This window comes from Hyperolius riggenbachi, chromosome 9 (assembly GCF_040937935.1).
Source record: "Hyperolius riggenbachi isolate aHypRig1 chromosome 9, aHypRig1.pri, whole genome shotgun sequence".
Lineage (NCBI taxonomy): Eukaryota > Metazoa > Chordata > Amphibia > Anura > Hyperoliidae > Hyperolius > Hyperolius riggenbachi.
In genome coordinates, this window is record NC_090654.1 from 90,350,573 (window position 1) to 90,370,877 (window position 20,305).

The following is a 20,305-nucleotide window of genomic DNA, read 5'->3' on the forward strand; positions in this document are numbered from 1 at the left end:
AGTATATCTGCATGAGGACAGTTTGAGGGGGTGGGGCAGAGAGCCGCTCTGCCCCCCTCCTCAGCAGTGCAGTGGTGGCCATGTATCCCAAGATGTTCGCCTGGGTGGTTGTGGCCCGCCCCCAGCTGTGTCCTGAGTGGTGGTTGCTGAACTGGGAGTGGGCCGCAGCCATGCAGGTGGGTGTGCACAGAGCCCTGGCAGCAATTTGAAAAAACAAAAAAAAACAAATCGTCTGGGCCCATTCTGACAGGGAGGCGGAGCCTGAATGGATTACGTCAGGATAGGAGAGTATTTCGCCCCACAACCCCCTCCCCTCAATCCTCCATCATGCAGATATTTTCACTGGAAATAGTCTTTAACTTTCTGAATACACCATCCCTTGACAAAACAGCACAATACAATGAAGAGTCTGCAGATCTCACCCCGGGCACTTGCTCTGCAGGTCATAGATCTCCTCCACCTGCACCCCTTTCACACCTATTGGAGGAACACAGGAAAGTTTAGACACTTTCTACATACAGCCCCACCCCCACCACCCCCCCATTCCCAATTCTACTGAACATCACTCATTCCCAACAACCTGTCAGGGCACTTCTGTGAAATAAGGCTCACAATATCACTTCAGTACACACTGATTGCTATGAGCACAGATCATCACTGAGATGCTAATATTCTGAGCAGCTGCAATATGCATGTGCCTCGAAACCGGGCCAACAAAAGGCAGAGTTGACCCTTTCAGCATAGATGAATCATTAAAGGAGTGATCCAAGCAGTTAAAAAAATAAAAAAAATAATCCACTTACCTGGGGCTTCCTCCAGCACTTGGCAGCCATCCTGTGCCCTCGCTGCAGCTCCGGTGGCTCCCGGTCTTCTCCGCTGGCACAGCCAGGTCAGCCTGCGCAGTACCGTCCTGATGATGTCGGGGAAACCACGTGACCTGCACCGTGGAGCGCAGAACAAGCCAACCCAGACCCCGACCTGGCTAAGTTGGCTGCGCCAGCGGAGAAGACCAGGAGTCACCGGAGCTGTGGTGAGCGCACAGGACAGCTGCCACAGGCTGGAGAAAGCCCCAGGTAGTGGAATTTTTTTATTTTTTTTTAATGCTTGGATGTATCCTTTAAAAAGGAGTCATCAGGGGAAAACTTAATAAAATAAGTAGTACTTACCGGGGGCTTCCTCCAGCTCCCAGCATGTCCCTCGCTGCAGCTCTCCCCCCAAAGCTCTGTCCCGGTCCCCGGTGATGACGTCAGGGCGACCTGCAGGGCAGCCTGTACTGCGCCTGTGCGAGCGGCGCTGTCAATCACCGCCACTTGCGCCGCAGCGGACTGCGCTGGAGCAGTAGTTCTGTGCTCCGGCCCACGTGGCGGTGATTGACAGCACCGCTCGCGCAGGCGCAGTACAGGCCGACCTGGAGGAGGTCGCCCGACGTCATCGCTGGGGACCAGGACAGAGTTTTGGTGAACGGCTGACTGCAGAGCTGCGGCGAGGGACAGGAAGCCCCAGTAAGTACCACTTATTTCATTAAGTTTCCCTGATGACTCCTTTAAGCAACCAGGAGGGACACTTGTACACATCTTAGCACAGTCTAGCATCTCTATGAAGCTTTAGTGTAAACAATGAGAGTCACATACAAATACTTAAAGTGACCTAAACACTAGAATTTTGTAAATGAAGCTCCCCATAACAGAGGTTCATAATGGTGTGTGCCATTGGGGGAGCTGGGTTTGGGGTGAACCATTACCCAGAAAAAGTAACGACGGGAAGTTTAAACAATGCTGTGCACACTCACAGCCATATTGTGTTGTTTAAAGGGCAACTGAAGTGAGAGGGATATGGAGGCTGCCATATTTATTTCCTTTTAATCAATGCACATTACCCGGCTCTCCTGCTGATCCATTGCATCCTCTACATACATTTAGCCATTGACCCCAAACAAGCATGCAGCTGATCACGTGTTTCTGACATTATTGTCAAATCTGACAGGATTAGCTATATGCATGTTTCAGGTGTGTGATTCAGACACCACTGCAGCCAAATAGATCAGCAGGGCTGCCAGGCAACTGGTATTGTTTAAAAGGAAATAAATATGGGAGCCTCCATATACTTCTCACTTCAGTTGTCCTTTATATACTGCATGCACAAACAGAATTGAGATATCACACACAGGGCTGTGGAGTCGGAGCAATATTTGGGTACCTGGAGTCGGTGGTTTCATAAACTGAGGAGTTGGATGATTTTTGTACCGACTCCACAGCCCTGATCACATGACATATGCATGAACAATGTCGTTTGAACAACCTTGTACACACTTAGCCAACTGCAAGATATCTGCCCAAAAGTCGTTAGGACTGATACGCCAGTTGGATTGACCAGACTACCTGATGTCGGTTACATTTTTAAAGATAAACCGTAACCAAGAATTACCGTAGTAGCTGATGCCCCCTTTCCCATGAGAAATCTATTCCTATTCTCAAACGGATCATCAGGGGGCTCTATATGGCTGATTTTGTGGTGAAACCCCTCCCACAATGTGACGTCAGCACCTCACAGCTCTGAGGTCCTAACATCACACTGTGGGAGCCTTGTTGCACTGTGGGAAATAACAGTTATTTCCAGCTGCCAAAAAAAGCAAGCAGCATCTCCTTCCAGTGACATCACCTGCCAGCAGTAAAAATGTCACCATGTGATAAATGTCAGAATGTAAATCAGGGAGAGGAAAGATTTTACAATGGGCAAACACTGACTCAATCATTTATACATAATTATTGTAAAAATTAAACACTTTTTTTTTTTTTGTAACATTTTCACTGAAGTTTCTCTTTAATAATCGATTCTCTTCCATGTGTGTACATAGCTATATACTTTAGTCCACTGGGAAAGAATTAAGAGGCAGGAAGTGAGAATATCTGAAAAATGCAACTGAAACACAAAGTAAGGGTATGTATATAATCTTGGCCCAGGAGAGCATACAAACACCTTATTAAATAATAGAAATGACAACCAGTTTTAGACCTCTATCAGTGAAAATCCAGAAACGATTCTACTTACCGAAATCCTCCACCAGCAGTGTGAACAGCCCTGTGCAAGAAAAAGAGACAATAACAGCGTGAGACAGCAGCAATCTGTCTAATTATTTTCCAGACTCCCAAATACTAAAAAAAAAAAGTCAGAAAGCTGACTTGCAATAGAACAATAAAGTAAATGCTTTTGCAGCTGACACTGGTTTCATAAGTATAAATAACAAAAGTATATCTGATTCAAAGCCCAGCGCACTGAACATTCATGGAGAACAATCAGCAGATCCACACGAGTAGTGATAGCTCTCCATAATTCAGGTGATGAATTAAATAATGTGCTTATAATGACCTTCTTACCATCATCTGCTACAAAATTCCCATAAAGCCATCTTCATAATCAAGAGGTGGCCATACATCTAGCGATTTTGTGGCCGATCGACCACCAAACTTGATAATTCTCAAATCAGATGAAAATCGGTGTCACAACAAGCATGCCAGATTGATGATTTGAAACGCAAGCTGGAAAATCTTGGGCCGAAGTGATCGATCAGGTGCATGGCAGAAGCAGCATGCGATATTGGGATTAGTGGTGAACGCAACAGACCCCCCCCCCCCACACACACACACACGTGTAATGTGCCCCGTGTCAGTGTTTCAAAATCTCTCACCTGTCCGGCCGCCGCGAGTTCAGCTTCTCTTTCTACCACATATCGGGTCCCATGTGGCTGCCACAATGGTGCATGTTTGACATGCTGTGTGCAACAGCCACGTGGGATGCGAATGAGGAAGGAGCAGCAGGACTCGCAGCAGCCAGACTGGTGAGAGATTTTAATGTACAGGCACTAACATTTTCACGATGCTGATTCCTGAGAAATTTCATGCTGAAATTGATTGGGAATCTGTCATTGTTTGACACATGGTGGTGTTACCCTACAGAAAGGAAAAAAAAAAAAGTCTTGGGAGAAATTGACAGGCGGTGAATTCACTACCCTCAGCCCCCTGTGGAAAAGAGGTTTAAGAGTACTCCAGAACTGTATACACTCCTTTTCAAAAATTCCTTTGTAATCTTAATGAAGCAAAATAGTTTTTCAGGACTTTTAGTATATGGATAGACAATTTTAATTTTAAAGCCTGTTACCCTCTGATCCCAACCTAAGAAGCCCCTAGGGTATATACACCACATGTTGAGAACCTACAGTAATCTATAAAAAAAATAAATTACATAAATCATTTGGAGTTCGTATGATTGAGATGACCCAACGAGAAAACTCATATGGAACAGTTCTCCAATCACAGCACCCTCTGCAATATGGAAGCATTCTAATTGGCTGAATAGTGTGGGGGTGTAGTTATTATTACAACCTATCTGATAACTAAAAATTATAGAGGGTGGCAGGTGCAATCATTGGAGAACTGTTGAAACAGCAACCGATTACGTTAGTGGAATTTTCCTATGAGGTTTCCTGCTGGGTGACCTCGACAATCGACATACTAATGTAGTAAAATTAAAATATTCCAGGTTTACATGTACATAACATGCAGCTAGGAACTGAGCCAAACAAATCTAGCAGCTGCTGGGCTTTTTCCCCCCTTAAGTGCCAAGCAGCATGCAAACCAGGAATTTCCATCTCATCAGTTGCCCAGTTTTGAAGGGGCAGCCAGTTGTACAGTGGCGGGATGCGAAAGTTTGGGCAACCTTGTTAATTGTCATGATTTTCCTGCATAAACTGTTGGATGTTATGATAAAAAATGTCATTTGAATATATCATATAGGAGACACACACAGTGATATTTGAGAAGTGAAATGTAGTTTATTGGATTTACAGAGAGTGTGTAATAATTGTTTAAACAAAATTAGGCAGGTGCATAAATGTGGGCACCACAAGAAATGAAATCAATATTTAGTATATTTAGTAGATCCTCCATTTGCAGAAATTGCAGCTGCTGAACGCTTCCTGTAGGTTCCAATGAGAGTCTGGATTCTGGTTGAAGGTATTTTGGACCATTCCTCTTTACAAAACATCTCTAGTTCATTCAGGTTTGATGGCTTCTGAGCATGGACAGCTCTCTTTAACTCACACCACCTGAATTATATTCAGATTTGGGGACTGAGATGGCCATTCCAGAATGTTGTACTTGTTCCTCTGCATGAATGTCTTAGTGGATTTTGAGCAGTGTAAGGGTGCATACACACAGACTATAGTCTTTGGAAACTGAAAGATCACAGACCAATCTTACCACCCTTCATGTAGTATGAGAGCCATACTCTACACAGTCTTTTCTATGGAGCTGAACTCCACATCAGAAAAAAATCTTTGCAAGATGCTGCACACGCAGATGCTGTACAGACACAAAAGATCAGTATCTGCAAAAGAGCTGTTCCTACCAAAAATCCATCCCTGCAAATTGCAATGATAGTCTATGAGATCTGCAGATCATCATACACACATGATTTAACTGACATTCATCTGCAGATCAAGCAATCATCCACAGATCTGAAAATCCATCCTGGTGGATCTGATCTGCAGATGAATGTCAGTTAAATCATGTGTGTATGATGATCTGCAGATCTTATAGACTATCATTGCAATTTGCAGGAATGGATTTTTGGTAGGAACAGATCTTTTGCAGATACTGATCTTTTGTGTCTGTACAGCATCTGTGTGTGCAGCATCTTGCAAAGATTTTTTTATGATGTGGAGTTCAGCTCCATAGAAAAGACTGTGTAGAGTATGGCTCTCATACTACATGAAGGGTGGTAAGATTGGTCTGTGATCTTTCAGTTTCCAAAGACTATAGTCTGATGTGTGTATGCACCTTTAGGGTTGTTGAAAGATCCAGCCTTGGTGCAGCTTCAGCTTTGTCACTGATTACTGGACATTGGTCTCCAGAATCTAATGATACTGAGTGGAATCCATGCATCGCTCAACGTTCACAAAATTCCCAGTCCCTGCACTGGCCCTACAGCATGTTGGAACCTCCACAATATTTTACTATAGTTAGCAGGTGTTTTTCTTGAAATGCTGTGTTTTTCCTCCATGCATAACAACCCTTGTTATGCCCAAATCATGACAATTAACAAGGTTGCCCAAACTTTCACATAAAACTGTATCATCAAGAAATCAGGAGTGCTGGATTGTCTCAGCAATGCCGTACTATCCATTGCATCAGTCTTCTCTCCAAGCCCTAAAGACACTTCCCGGCTATGACCAAGAAGCTCATGTATTGTTTAGTGAAGAGGAGAGATGATGGGTAGCACATGAGCAAGCAATGTCTTGCAGCACAGGGAAAAGATGATGGGCTCATTTGTTGTCATGCTAATTTCCCAGCTTAGACATAACAGAATGTTCATATTGGTGAAGGAAATTCTAGCATGTGTAAGAGGGTTTCATTCATGGAGTCCTGGAAGTTTACCAAGGACGTGAATAAAGGAATTTGAACCAGCTCATGAATTGGCTCTACACTTCGATCCATTCACTACATGATACACACACATATGACTATGGCAGGGATTAGACTGAGAGCCCCTCTGAGGGACAGTTGAGGGACAGTTAAGTGACACGACAGTGTACTCTGTACACTGCTATGGAAGATGTTGGTGATATATAAATACTAAATAACAACAACCACACATGCCTAATAAAAGGGAGCACTCATGCATATCCCTTTTCCATCATCACTTCCTTTTACTGGGCATGAGCAGTCTGGAACTTGAGCATGCCCAGTATACATGCGCTTATTATGCAAAGCCACAGATGCTCCCAGGCAGTCGACCAGAAAAACAGAACAGGAAGAACACTAAAGACAACAAGCAGTTGTAATATCTTTTTAAATATTAAATGGAAAATTACAGTTTCAGCTATAAGCTAAGTTAAAGTACAACTGTAACAAGAGGGATAGGGCTCGTTTCCACCATAGCAAATCCGCATGCGGCGCCGACATGCGGATTCGCTTGGTACATTGAAGTGGCCGGGGCTGTTTCCATATGTGCGGCGTGCGGGAGCGATTTGGCGGTGGGCCAAATCTGCATGACGGGACCCACAGAATTCGCCTGCGTCGGGAATCCATGCGAATCGCCGCTAATGTATTTAATAGGAAAAACGCATGCGTTTTTTACATGCGTTTTTACCCGCGATTCGCGTGCGATTTCGCACCTTTTTCAATGTTATTTTGCCCTGGCAGAGTCATGGTTAATTTCGCATGGCACCCTGCCATGCGAAATCGCACGCGATATCGCGGGTAAAAACGCATGTGGAAACGCATCCACATGCGTTTTTACAAGCGTCGGGATGCCGGCGAAATCGCATTGCAACAGTGGAAACGGGCCCATATTGAGCCTGCCATATTTATTTCCTTTTAAATAATACCAGTAGCCTGGCTCTCCTGCTGATCTAATACTTTCAGCCATGAAGAAGTATGCAGCAGATCGGGTATCTCCGAAATTATTGAAAGATCTGACAAGATTAGCTGCATTCTTGCTTCTGGTGTTATTATAATACTTCAACAGGACTGCCAGGCAACTGGTATTGCCTAAAAGGAAATATAGCAACCTCCATAGTCCTCTCACTACAGTTGCCCTTTAATAGTTTCTAAAGCTGAATAGCCTAATGCAAAGCCTGAACCTGCCCACAGGAATTCTGCTTCCAGTGGAGCAAGAAAGTTAATGTCCAAATGTCAGCCCATCTCCAAATCTGATTGCCACCTGCAAACCTCTGGCTCCTGGTTATTCCAATTCCTGGAGAGCAAAAGTCCCATGTATGTAAACAATAGAGACGCTCGATGTCTCAATGAACCAACCCAAACATTCCCCTGGACAACAAAGAAATAAGCAATAAGGGAAATCAAGTCGCAACCCTGTTTCCAGTCCTCAGAGGACCCCTCTGTGAATCAGGGTGCTGTACAGACACTGATCACACACAGCTGGGGCACCTTCCTTCTGATGAGGGACACTGAGATCCCCCTGGGTGAGGTGTGCACCCCCATCCTAACACAGAGAGTGTAAGAGAATGACGGGCGGGTCTCCTGATATATGCAATAAGACGGGTGTCCGTCAGTGTGAGGGGTGATCGGGGTACCTGGGTCGCTTTCCAGCTCTAGCCAGCCTTTATTCATGTTGCTTCATCCATGCCTCCGGGCCTCTGACGTCATCACTACGCGCCGGTGTAATGTCTGATTACGCTACCTCAAAGCTGCTCTCCATGGCAGACATGCGCAGACATGACTTCCTCATTCTGCGGAGGAGATCACTTCCTCATTCCACAGAGAGAAGGCAGCACAATCAGACATAGCACAGCTCGGACTGTGCTTCTGCAGAGCTGCCCTCCAATGGTAATTAATCCCGCAGCACTTCCGTGCTGTTAATGGGGTCTATTGTAATGCACTGAAGGTGGATGATAGTAGGAGAAGATTACTGACAGGACAGGAGGTTAGGTTAATTTGCAGGGCAGACAGCAGTCAGAAGTGCTTGATTAGAGAGTAGCAGTAGGGTATTATACCGTGTTTGATTAGAGAGTGTATCCAATCAGCCGTCTAGCTGCTGTTCAGTTTCCACGTTAACCACTTGAGGACCGCCCCCAGCCAATGGGCGGCGGCAAGGGCTGGGCCCAAACGGGCCCATCGGCGGTGGGCGTGGTTATGCGGCAATCGCGTCATTTGTGAAACGATCAGCCGCCGGCGACAGACTCTGCCTCCCTCGCGCTGTAACCCGCCGGCCGCTTGGAAGCGCTGGCGGGTTACTAGCTGCCCGATCGCCGGTAACTAAGTGTATAATAGGCTTTGTAATGTATACAAAGCCTAATATACAGGCTGCCTCCTGCCCTGGTGGTCCCAGTGATCGAGGGACCACCAGGGCAGGCTTCAGCCACCCTATGTCGCACCCAATCACACTGATTTGACCCCCTGCCCTCTGATCGCCCACAGCACCCCTCAGAACCCCCCTGCCCACCCCCCAGACCACTGTTTGCACCCAATCACCCCCCTAATCACCCATCAATCACTATCTGTCAATGCTATTTTTTTCTTATTCCCTAAACTGCTCCTGATCACCCCCCCACCCCTCAGATTCTCCCCAGAGCCCCCCCCCCCCCCGTGTACTGTATGCATCCATCCCCCCTGTATTAACCCACTGATCACCTGTCAATCACCCATCACTCACGCCCTTTTACTGCTACCCATCAATCAGCACCTAACCTGCCCCTTGCGGGCAACCTGATCACCCACCCATACCATCAGATCGCCCGCAGACCCGATGTCAGATCACCTCCCAAGTGCATTGTTTACATCTGTTCTCTCCTCTAAACACCCACTAATTACCCATCAATCACCCATCAATCACACCCTATCACCACCTGTCACTGTTACCCATCAGATTAGACCCTAATCTGCCCCTTGCGGGCACCCAATCACCTGCCCACACGCTCAGATTGCCCTCAGACCCCCACTTATCAATTTGCCAGTGCATTATTTACATCTGTTCTTCCCTGTAATAACCCACTGATCACCTGTCAATCACCCATCAATCACCCCCTGTCACTGCCACCCATCAATCAGCCCCTAACCTGCACCTTGCGGGCAATCTCATCACCCACCCACACCATCAGATCGCCCACAGACCCGACGTCAGATCACCTCCCAAGTACATTGTTTACATCTGTCCTCTCCTCTAAACACCCACTAATTACCCATCAATCACCCCCTGTCACCACCTGTCACTGCTACCCATCAGATCTAACCTCTATCTGCCCCTACTGCACCCAATCACCCGCCCACACCCTCAGAACGCTCTCAGACCCCAGCCCTGATCACCTCGCCAGTGCATTGCATGCATCTATTCCCCCCTCTAATCACACCTTGAGACACCCATCAATCACCTCCTGTCACCACCTGTCACCCCCTAGTACACCTACCCATCAGATCAGGCCCTAATTTGCCCCGTGTGGGCTCCTGATCACTCGGCCAAACCCTCAGATCCCCCTCAGACCCCCTTCCGATCACCTCCCCAGTGCATTGATTGCATCTATTTTCCCCTCTAACCACCCCCTGAGACACCCATCAATCACCTCCTGTCACCCCCTAGCACTCCTATCCATCAGATCAGGCCCAATACAACCTGTCATCTAAGAGGCCACCCTGCTTATGACTGGTTCCACAAAATTCGCCCACTCATAGACCACCTGTCATCAAAATTTGCAGATGCTTATACCCCTGAGCAGTCATTTTGAGGCATTTGGTTTCCAGACTACTCACGGTTTTGGGCCCGTGAAATGCCAGGGCAGTGTAGGAACCCCACAAGTGACCCCATTTTAGAAAAAAAGACACCCCAAGGTATTCTGTTAGGTGTATAACGAGTTCATAGAAGATTTTATTTTTTGTCAAAAGTTAGCGGAAATTGATTTTTATAGTTTTTTTCACAAAGTGTCATTTTTCACTAACTTGTGACAAAAAATAAAATCTTCTATGAACTCACCATACACCCTAATACCTTGGGGTGTCTTATTTCTAAAATGGGGTCACTTGTGGGGTTCCTATACTGGCATTTTAGGGGCCCTAAACCGTGAGGAGTAGTCTAGAAAACAAATGCCTCAAAATGACCTGTGAATAGGACGTTGGGCCCCTTAGCGCACATAGGATACAAAAAAGTGTCACATGTGGTATCGCCTTACTCAGGAGAAGTAGTATAATGTGTTTTGGGGTGTATTTTTACACATACCCATGCTGGGTGGGGGATATATCTCTGTAAATGGACAATTGTGTGTAAAAAAAAAAAGAAATCTAATTTACAGAGATATTTCTCCCACCTAGCATGGTTATGTGTAAAAATACACCCCAAAACACATTATACTACTTCTCCTGAGTACGGCGATACCACATGTGTGGCACTTTTTTGAACCTTAAATGTGCTAAGGGGCCCAAAGTCCAATGAGTACCTTTAGGATTTCACAGGTCATTTTGAGACATTTGGTTTCAAGACTACTCCTCACGGTTTAGGGCCTCTAAAATGCCAGGGCAGTATAGGAACCCCACAAGTGACCCCATTTTAGAAAGAAGACACCCCCCCCCCCCCCCAAGTATTCCGTTAGTAGTATGGTGAGTTCATAGAAGATTTTATTTTTTGTCACAAGTTAGCGGAAAATGATACTTTGTGATAAAAACAAAAAAAAATCAATTTCCGCTAACTTGTGACAAAAAAATAAAATATTCCATGAACTCACCATACTTCTAACGGAATACCTTGGGGTGTCTTCTTTCTAAAATGGGGTCATTTGTGGGGTTCCTATACTGTCCTGGCATTTTACGGGCCCTAAACCAAGAGGAGTAGTCTTGAAACCAAATGTCTGAAAATGACTTGTGAAATCATAAAGGTACTCATTGGACTTTGGGCCCCTTAGCGCAGTTAGGGTGCAAAAAAGTGCCACACTTGTGGTATCGCTGTACTCGGGAGAAGTAGTATAATGTGTTTTGGGGTGTATTTTTACACATACCCATGCTGGGTGGGAGAAATATCTCTGTAAATGAACAATTGTATGTAAAAAAATCAAAAAATTGTCATTTACAGAGATATTTCTCCCACCCAGCATGGGTATATGTAAAAAATACACCCCAAAACACATTATACTACTTCTCCCGAGTACGGAGTGTAACGATCGGTGTAACACAGAGAGGACCTGATTATCGGTGATCTGCAGTATCACTGACAATACAGATATATACCCGATTATAGATGATCTGCAGTATCACCGAAAATCTGATATATCTCTAACCTCTGGACACCTGAGTAATATGAGTGTTTGGTGCAACAGCAATACTTTGAGGAGAGCACCCGTATAGAGGGTGCAAGGCAGTAGGAGATACTGCCCAAAGAACAGGTTCCTTCACTGGCCTGAGGCTCCCCAAGGGGTGGAGCCAGGCTGAGAGTAGGAAGGACCAGAGTGTGAGTGACACCAAAGGTGAAGTGTCACTGACAGGTCTGTGAACTATCCCAAAACAGGGGAGATAGTTCTCGAGGTCAGACAGGCCAGGTCGGCAACAGACAGACAGATCAGATACAGAGACAGGAGACAGATACGGGATCCTAAGACAAGCCGGGTTCAGCAACAGAGTATCAGATATAGCGAAGTACCAAATCAGAGTTCAAGAGAGAGGTCAGGAAAGCAGGAAGTCATAACAGATAATAACAATGCCTAGTCTGAGGTGTGAGCTCCGTGATCTTCAACACCCTGGAACTAGTCTGATATAACAGAATGATAATACAGTTCCCTAGTCTTGTGGTGTGAGGTACTTGATCATCAACACCCTGGAACTAGTCTGAAGTATAACAGAATAACAATCACACAGATACTGACAAAAAGGTCTGAGTGCTACCACGTAGTGATCGCAACGGCAGACACCAGAGAAGTGACCAGCACCCAGTATACATACTATAGCGCTCTCCAGCGCCTCCCCTAAGTGCTGGACCAATCAGAAATGGTTGAATTGTCAGCTGACCGGCTTGGTCAGCTGACACCCTTCTGGCTGTCATAAAAGTTCTGCCTCTCCACACGCGCGCGCGTCCTTCTGAATCTGTGTGGACTATCAGTCCCAGCCACACCAGACATCTGTTGCAATGTATCCGCTGTGCAGGGCGCGGAACCAGCCGCACCGCTATCCGAGCATGCGGCGGTTTCTCCGCGTTCAGCCATGCTGACAGATGTAGGCCTATGCGTGCAAACCGCCGCGTCAGATGCGGAATCCGCCGCATTGGACGCGGAATCAGCCGCCTTGCTCTGAGCACCCGCGGCGGCTTTTCCGCGTTTTCTCACAGTACCCCCTCCCCGAGGAGTGGACTCCGGACAGCTCCTACCCGGCTTCTCAGGATGTAGGGCGTGAAATTCCTTCTTTAACTTATCCGCATGCATGCGACAATCAGGTACCCATGTTCTTTCCTCAATGCCATAACCCTTCCAGTGAACTAAGTACTGTACTGAGTTCTGTACAATCCGTGAGTCTAAAATCTTTTCCACTTCATACTCAGGTTGGTCATCCACCATCACAGGAGGAGGAGGAGTGGAACCCAAATGCACTGCTGGCTTAAGCAGGGATACATGGAACGACCTTACACCACGCATGCTGGCAGGAAGATCAATGGCATAAGTAACATTGTTGATCTTCCTGGTTACTGGGAAAGGGCCCACAAATCTGGGTCCTAACTTGGGCGAAGGCTGTTTTAAAGTCAAATGACGGGTGGACACCCAGACCAAGTTTCCTGGCCGGAACTTCCACTCTATGGAACGTTTCTTGTCAGCTTGACCTTTCTGACTCTGAAAGGCCTTCTCTAGATTGCCTTTCACGATTCCCCAAATGTTCTTAAATGACTCTTGCCAAGCCTCCAAAGCTGTTAACGGAGTGGAAGCTACTGGCAGTGGGGAAAACTTAGGCAACTTTCCAGTTACCACCTGAAAAGGAGAAAATCCAGAGGAAGAGCTTTTTAAATTATTGTGCGCAAATTCTGCAAACGGCAGGAACTTGACCCAATCATTTTGCGCATCTGCAACATAACACCTTAGAAACTGTTCCAGTGACTGATTGACTCTCTCGGTCTGACCATTGGTCTATGGGTGGTAGCCCGACGAAAACGACAGTTCCATGCCCAATTGATGACAAAATGCCCTCCAGAATTTAGAAACAAATTGGACTCCCCGATCTGACACTATATTTTCCGGGATGCCATGTAGCCGGAAAATGTGCATGATGAAAAGATCGGCCAACTCCTGGGCCGAGGGGAGTCCTTTCAGGGGCACGAAATGGGCCATTTTACTGAATCTGTCGACTACCACCCAAATGACCGACATGCCTTCAGACCTCGGGAGCTCACCCACAAAATCCATGGACAAGTGGGTCCATGGTTCACTCGGGGTGGGCAAAGGCTGCAATGTTCCCACAGGTGCCAGACGGGAGGGTTTGCTTTTTGCACACACTGCACATTCTCTCACATACTCCTTGCAGTCAGTTGCCAATGAAGGCCACCAAGCACATCTAGCGACAAGGTCATGTGTTCTGGAGGCCCCAGGATGTCCCGCATTTTTGTGGGAGTGGAACATCTGTAATATCTTGAGACGAAACGGCAATGGTACGAACATGACCCCTTCAGGCTTTCCCTCAGGAACATCCTGCTGGAAGGGACTTAAAGTCTCCATCCAGTTTTTCCAGGTCTCTGTGGCTGCCAATACCACTTTCTGTGGAATGATGGTCTCTGGGTCTGAAGGCTGTGCTGTCTCTGGCTCAAAACATCTGGATAAAGCATCCGCTTTAACGTTTTTGCTACCCGGAGTATATGTAGTTATAAATCTGAATCTCGAGAAAAACAATGACCAGCGAGCCTGACGGGGACTCAATCTCTTAGCCCCCTCAATGTATTCCAAATTTTTGTGATCAGTGTAAACTGTAATCGTATGTTCTGCTCCTTCTAGCCAATGACGCCATTCTTCAAAGGCCAATTTAATGGCTAGGAGCTCCCTGTTGCCTATATCTTAGTTTTTCTCTGCTGGTGAAAACCTACAACAAAAATAGGCACACAGGTGTAATCTTCCCTGCAACCCAGAACGCTGAGACAGCACAGCCCCCACCCCGACCTCTGAGGCACCCACCTCTACGATGAAGGGATAGGATGTGTCGACGTGTCTCAAAATGGGTGCAGAACAAAACAATTCTTTCAGAGTAGAGAAAGCAGTCAAAGCTTTGGGGGACCAATGGTTGGTATCTGCCCCTTTCTTTGTGAGACTGGTGAGGGGTGCAATGACTGTGGAGTACCCCTTTATGAACCTTCTATAGTAATTTGCGAACCCCAAGAATCTCTGGAGAGCCTTCAGTCCCAATGGCTGAGGCCACTCCAGGACAGCAGAGACTTTGGCAGGGTCCATAGACAGGCCCAAGGTAGAAATTATGTACCCTAGAAAGGCGACAGATGTTGCCTAAAAAATGCATTTCTCCAATTTAGCATAGAGAATGTTCTGTCTTAGCTTGTGCAGTACAAGTCTGACATGAACCCTGTGCTCTGAGAGGTTATCTGAGAAGATTAGTATATCATCCAGATATACCAGGTCAAATTTACCCAACACCTCCCTGAACACCTCATTAATGAGTTCCTGAAAGACGGCCGGAGTGTTACACAACCCGAAGGGCATCACCAGGTACTCGTAATGCCCATCGGGTGTGTTAAAGGCCGTCTTCCACTCATCGCCCTTTCTGATTCGCACCAGGTTGTATGCACCCCGCAAATCCAATTTAGAGAAAATCTTAGCATTGGTGACCTGAGTAAATAAATCGTCTATCAAAGGCAAAGGATAGCTGTTCTTTACTGTGATTTTATTCAGACCCCGATAATGCATGGCCGAAGGCCTCCGTCTTTTTTCTTTACAAAAAAGAAACCTGCTCCAGCAGGTGACCGGTAAGGGCGAATGAACCCTTTAGCTAAGTTTTCACGGATGTATTCCTGCATGGCCAACTTTTCTGGCCCAGACAAATTGTAGAGATGACCTCTAGGGGGCATACAACCAGACCGGAGATCGATGGGACAATCAAAAGGGCTATGTGGGGGAAGTTGATCGGCTGATTTCTGACAAAACACATCTGAAAATTCAGAATACTGGTCCGGCACTCCCTCCACGTGAATCTTGGTTTGGCCCAAGGTTACCTTCGCTAAACAATGATGAAAGCAATGGGACGACCAGCTCGATAACTGACCAGTGGCCCAATTAATCTGAGGAGAGTGAAGTTGTAACCAAGGCATGCCAAGAATGATCGTGGAGGTTGTCATGTGTAACACAAAAAAATGCAAATTCTCCCTATGCAGTACCCCTATAGTGACTCCCACCTCTGGAGTCTGCGACAGAGGATTGCTACCCTGCAAAGGAGAATCATCCACTGCCGTAACTTGGTGCTGGTGCAACAGCAATACTTTGCGGAGAGCACCCGTATAGAGGGTGCAAGGCAGTAGGAGATACTGCCCAAAGAACAGGTTCCTTCACTGGCCTGAGGCTCCCCAAGGTGTGGAGCCAGGCTGAGAGTAGGAAGGACCAGAGTGTGAGTGACACCAAAGGTGAAGTGTCACTGACAGGTCTGTGAACTATCCCAAAATAGGGGAGATAGTTCTCGAGGTCGCACAGGCCAGGTCGGCAACAGACAGACAGATCAGAGACAGGAGACAGATACGGGATCCTAAGACAAGCCGGGTTCAGCAACAGAGTATCAGATATAGCGAAGTACCAAATCAGAGTTCAAGAGAGAGGTCAGGAAAGCAGGAAGTCATAACAGATAATAACAATGCCTAGTCTGAAGTGTGAGCTCCGTGATCTTCAACACCCTAGAATTAGTCTGATATATAACAGAATGATAATACAGTTCCCTAGTCTTGTGGTGTGAGGTCCTTGATCATCAACACCCTGGAACTAGTCTGAAGTATAACAGAATAACAATCACACAGATACTGACAAAAAGGTCTGAGTGCTACCACGTAGTGATCGCAACGGCAGACACCAGAGAAGTGACCAGCACCCAGTATATATACTATAGCGCTCTCCAGCGCCTCCCCTAAGTGCTGGACCAATCAGAAATGGTTGAATTGTCAGCTGACCGGCTTGGTCAGCTGACACCCTTCTGGCTGTCATAAAAGTTCTGCCTCTCCACGCGCACGTGCGTCCTTCTGAATCTGTGTGGACTAAGTCTGATAGTCTATCAGTCCCAGCCACACCAGACATATGTTGCAATGTATCCGCTGTGCAGGGCGCGGAACCAGCCGCACCGCTATCCGAGCATGCGGCGGTTTCTCCGCGTTCAGCCATGCTGACAGATGTAAGCCTATGCGTGCAAAGCGCCGCGTCAGATGCGGAATCCGCCGCATTGGACGCAGAATCAGCCGCCTTGCTCTGAGCACCCGCGGTGGCTTTTCCGCGTTTTCTCACACGGAGGTACCACATGTGTGGCACTTTTTTGCACCCTAACTGCGCTAAGGGGCCCAAAGTCCAATGAGCACCTTTAGGCTTTACAGGGGTGCTTACAATTTAGCTCCCCCCAAAATGCCAGGACAGTAAACACACCCCACAAATGACTCCATTTTGGAAAGTAGACACTTCGAGGTATTCAGAGAGGGGCATGGTGAGTCCGTGGCAGATTTCATTTTTTTTTTGTCACAAGTTAGCAGAAATTGAAACTTTTTTTTTTTGTCTCAAAGTGTCATTTTCCGCTAACTTGTGACAAAAAAAATAAAATCTTCTATGAACTCACCATGCCTCTCAGTGAATACTTTGGGATGTCTTCTTTCCAAAATGGGGTCATTTGGGGGGTATTTATACTATCCTGGAATTTTGGCACCTCATGAAACATGACAGGTGCTCAGAAAAGTCAGAGATGCTTCAAAATGGGAAAATTCACTTTTTGCACCATAGTTTGTAAACGCTATAACTTTTACCTAAACCAAAAAAATACACTGAATGTTTTTTTTTTATCAAAGACATGTAGCAGAATAAATTTGGACAAAAATGCATTTAGAAATTTTACTTTATTTGAAAAATGTCAGCACAGAAAGTTAAAAAAAATCATTTTTTGACAAAATGTATGTCTTTTTTAATGAATAAAATAAAAACTGAAAATCACAGCAGCAATAAAATAGCACCAAAAGAAAGCTGTATTAGTGACAAGAAAAGGAGGTAAAATTCATTTAGATAGTAGGTTGTATGACCCAGCAATAAACCGTGAAAGCGGCAGTGGTCTGAATGGAAAAAAAGGCTCTGGTCTGGTTAAGCAACATGCATAGTTGTTTGTTTATTTTAATGCGGACCTGAACTCAAAACATCCTCTCTGCTCTAAAAGAAAAGCAACTGCAGAATAACCATTAAAGAAAAACATTTTGTTTGTTACAGCTGATACAAATCCTGCAGTACATCTGTATTGTGTATTTCTGCTTTCATGGAAGCAGACATATTGTTAACATCCTGTGTTTACCAATTAGCTCTCTGCCGTGGCAGTCAGCTGACACAGCTGAGGGATCAAATTACAACTTCTGATTAGACACAGATGACACAGAGGGGGAATTAGACAGGATAAACTCTAAAAATACATACAGGGTGCATTTCTGTATGATTTCCTTCTGTGCTGTGCACGACGATCCACTTTAAACACTGTTTTTGTGTTCATTTGGGTTATATTTCTGTGCTAGTGTAGCTGAGGTTACCCAGTGGAAAAACCCAGGGGTGGCGCCAGGTGGGTGCTGAAGTACCCCCTAAAATCCTCCAAGCACCCTATTAGCACCCCTAAATAAAACAGGTGCTGATTTTAAAAAAAATTTTTGTAAGCGCCGCTCTGTTGCTTTAATTTTTCCCAGGCACTAGCCCAGCCCTGTCTAGCACGCCACTCACGCTGCTGTGCTCTGCTCAGACTCCCCCTTGCTGTGTGCGTCGCGACGATTGACGTCAGACGTTCCATGCGCAGCGCACACTGACTTGGCCAGGCAGCATAAAACTGGGCACGCCCCATCGTGTCGGCTTGGTGAGGGTGGAGCCGTGGGTGTGAGGAGAGAGGGAGCCCGGAGTGCGGAGACGAGAGACGAGCAGAGAGAGAGAGACCAGTCAGAGCCTGGACTGGAGACAGAGAGTGGGGAGGTCAGGAGTCGGAGAGAGGAGAGCCAGTACCATTGTGTGAGTGAGGGAGGCCCAGTTCAGCGCGGGCATGGGGCGGCGGGGGGGGGGGGGAGGGTCTGGAGGGAGGTTGGGGCCCCTTTTGCTGTGTCATCATCATTGCCTGCTGGCGCTACCTGGGCAGGGGCCAGCCAGGCCCACTGGGCCTGGCTAGGCTGGCTCACACTCTAATCCTGTCAGTGTAATGTCCATATTATATATAGCAGTAACATATTATCAAGCACTTTACAGAGTACATAGTCAGGTTCTCGGAAGAGCTCACAATTTAATCAGACCATACTCTTATATCCTACCATATCATTATGTATTTATATAGCACTGGAACATACTCCAGCACTTTGCCACGCCCCTCTTTTGTTGACCACGCCCCTCTTTTTGGCCACACCTCCAAAAACTTTCCGCGCAACGCGACCCCTTCAAAAATATCCAGCACCTGCATAGCAACCCCCCAAAAAAATCCTGGAGACGCCACTGGAAAAACCTCATAGAACAACAGCTGCTTGCTTCTTGCAGCAATCTGGTCGCATTTTCTATGCTATTGGGGACCCAAGAGGAAACGCTAAAGCTAAAATTGCACTTCAGGACTATGCATGAGCATTCTGATTCATACCACTGTACCAAAGGCTTAGGGGCAGAACTCAAATTTAAACTGGTGTGTACTGCCATGGGATCTTGGTTGGGGGGGGGGGGGGGCAGGGTTAAATTACCTTTGTGTTGCCATCCAAGTTGCTTTTCAGCTCACTAGCTACTTCCTTCTTCACAGATGGAGAGAGGAAGTACCTGGAGAGATGAAACGCAACATGGAGAGCAGTGAACAGAGGCACAACAAGGGCGAGCTAACTAACCCCCCCTCCCCATTGCCATGGTGTGCATTAGTTTCAATTGTTACATCTTGCATTCAGAACAGTGGTATGAATAGAAATGCTTATACCTAACCAGTACCCTCGTCTGCGGCCTTCGGTTAGTTACATATTTAGGGTTTCCTGCTCAATCGCCTATTTCTTACAAACCAGCGGTTGCATCCAGATTGTTGTGAACAAGAAGTGGTCAGCCCAGGACAAGGTTCCCCAGCACCAGAGGCAGAGATACAAGAGTGCGCCTCCCTCCTCCTCATGTTCAGCGCTCAGAGTCCTCCACACACAGTACACACACATACAGTGTGTACCAGTGGTCCTTAAACTACGGCCCGCGGGCCGAATGCAGCCCCCCAAGGCTTTTTCACTGGCCCCCAAACACAAAATGTATACCTTATAGATGCGGCCCACGACTTTAAATATCGGTGGCCCACATATAGAATAGCAGTGCTGGCACCACCCATCCACATACTGTAGAAACCAGTGAGCAGTCATTTGCTCCCTTCCAATCCAATTCTGCATTAGGCGACACTGCTGTCCAACTGGACAGCAGGGTGTCACCTGCGTATGCTACACTGTCTGGTGCACAATGATGTTTTTCAGGTGCCGCATGACTGAATGGCTGCTAGGAGCTCTCCCCCAGGCATGATTGGGGGGAATCAATACCTAGATTCAATGCAATATTTTCAACATCATTTTATGTATATTCTGGCCCCCCAGCAGTCTAAAGTATATTGACCCAGCCCTTGGCTGAAAAAGTTTAGGGACC

General features: G+C 46.6%; 1 protein-coding gene across 1 annotated transcript in view; it reads right to left on the bottom strand.

Moving 5' to 3' along the window:
- The window catches only part of BAP1 (BRCA1 associated deubiquitinase 1), a 33,378-nt gene extending 25,163 nt beyond the window's left edge, over window positions 1–8,215 (bottom strand). The window contains exons 1-3 of the mRNA XM_068253184.1: window positions 8,093–8,215; window positions 3,049–3,078; window positions 423–477 (exon numbers count right to left, since the gene is read on the bottom strand). Coding sequence (XP_068109285.1) covers window positions 423–477; window positions 3,049–3,078; window positions 8,093–8,129 — 122 coding nt within the window. The 5' untranslated portion in view covers window positions 8,130–8,215. The remainder of the gene's footprint in view (window positions 1–422; window positions 478–3,048; window positions 3,079–8,092) is intronic.
- Between the last annotated feature and the right edge of the window lie 12,090 nt (window positions 8,216–20,305).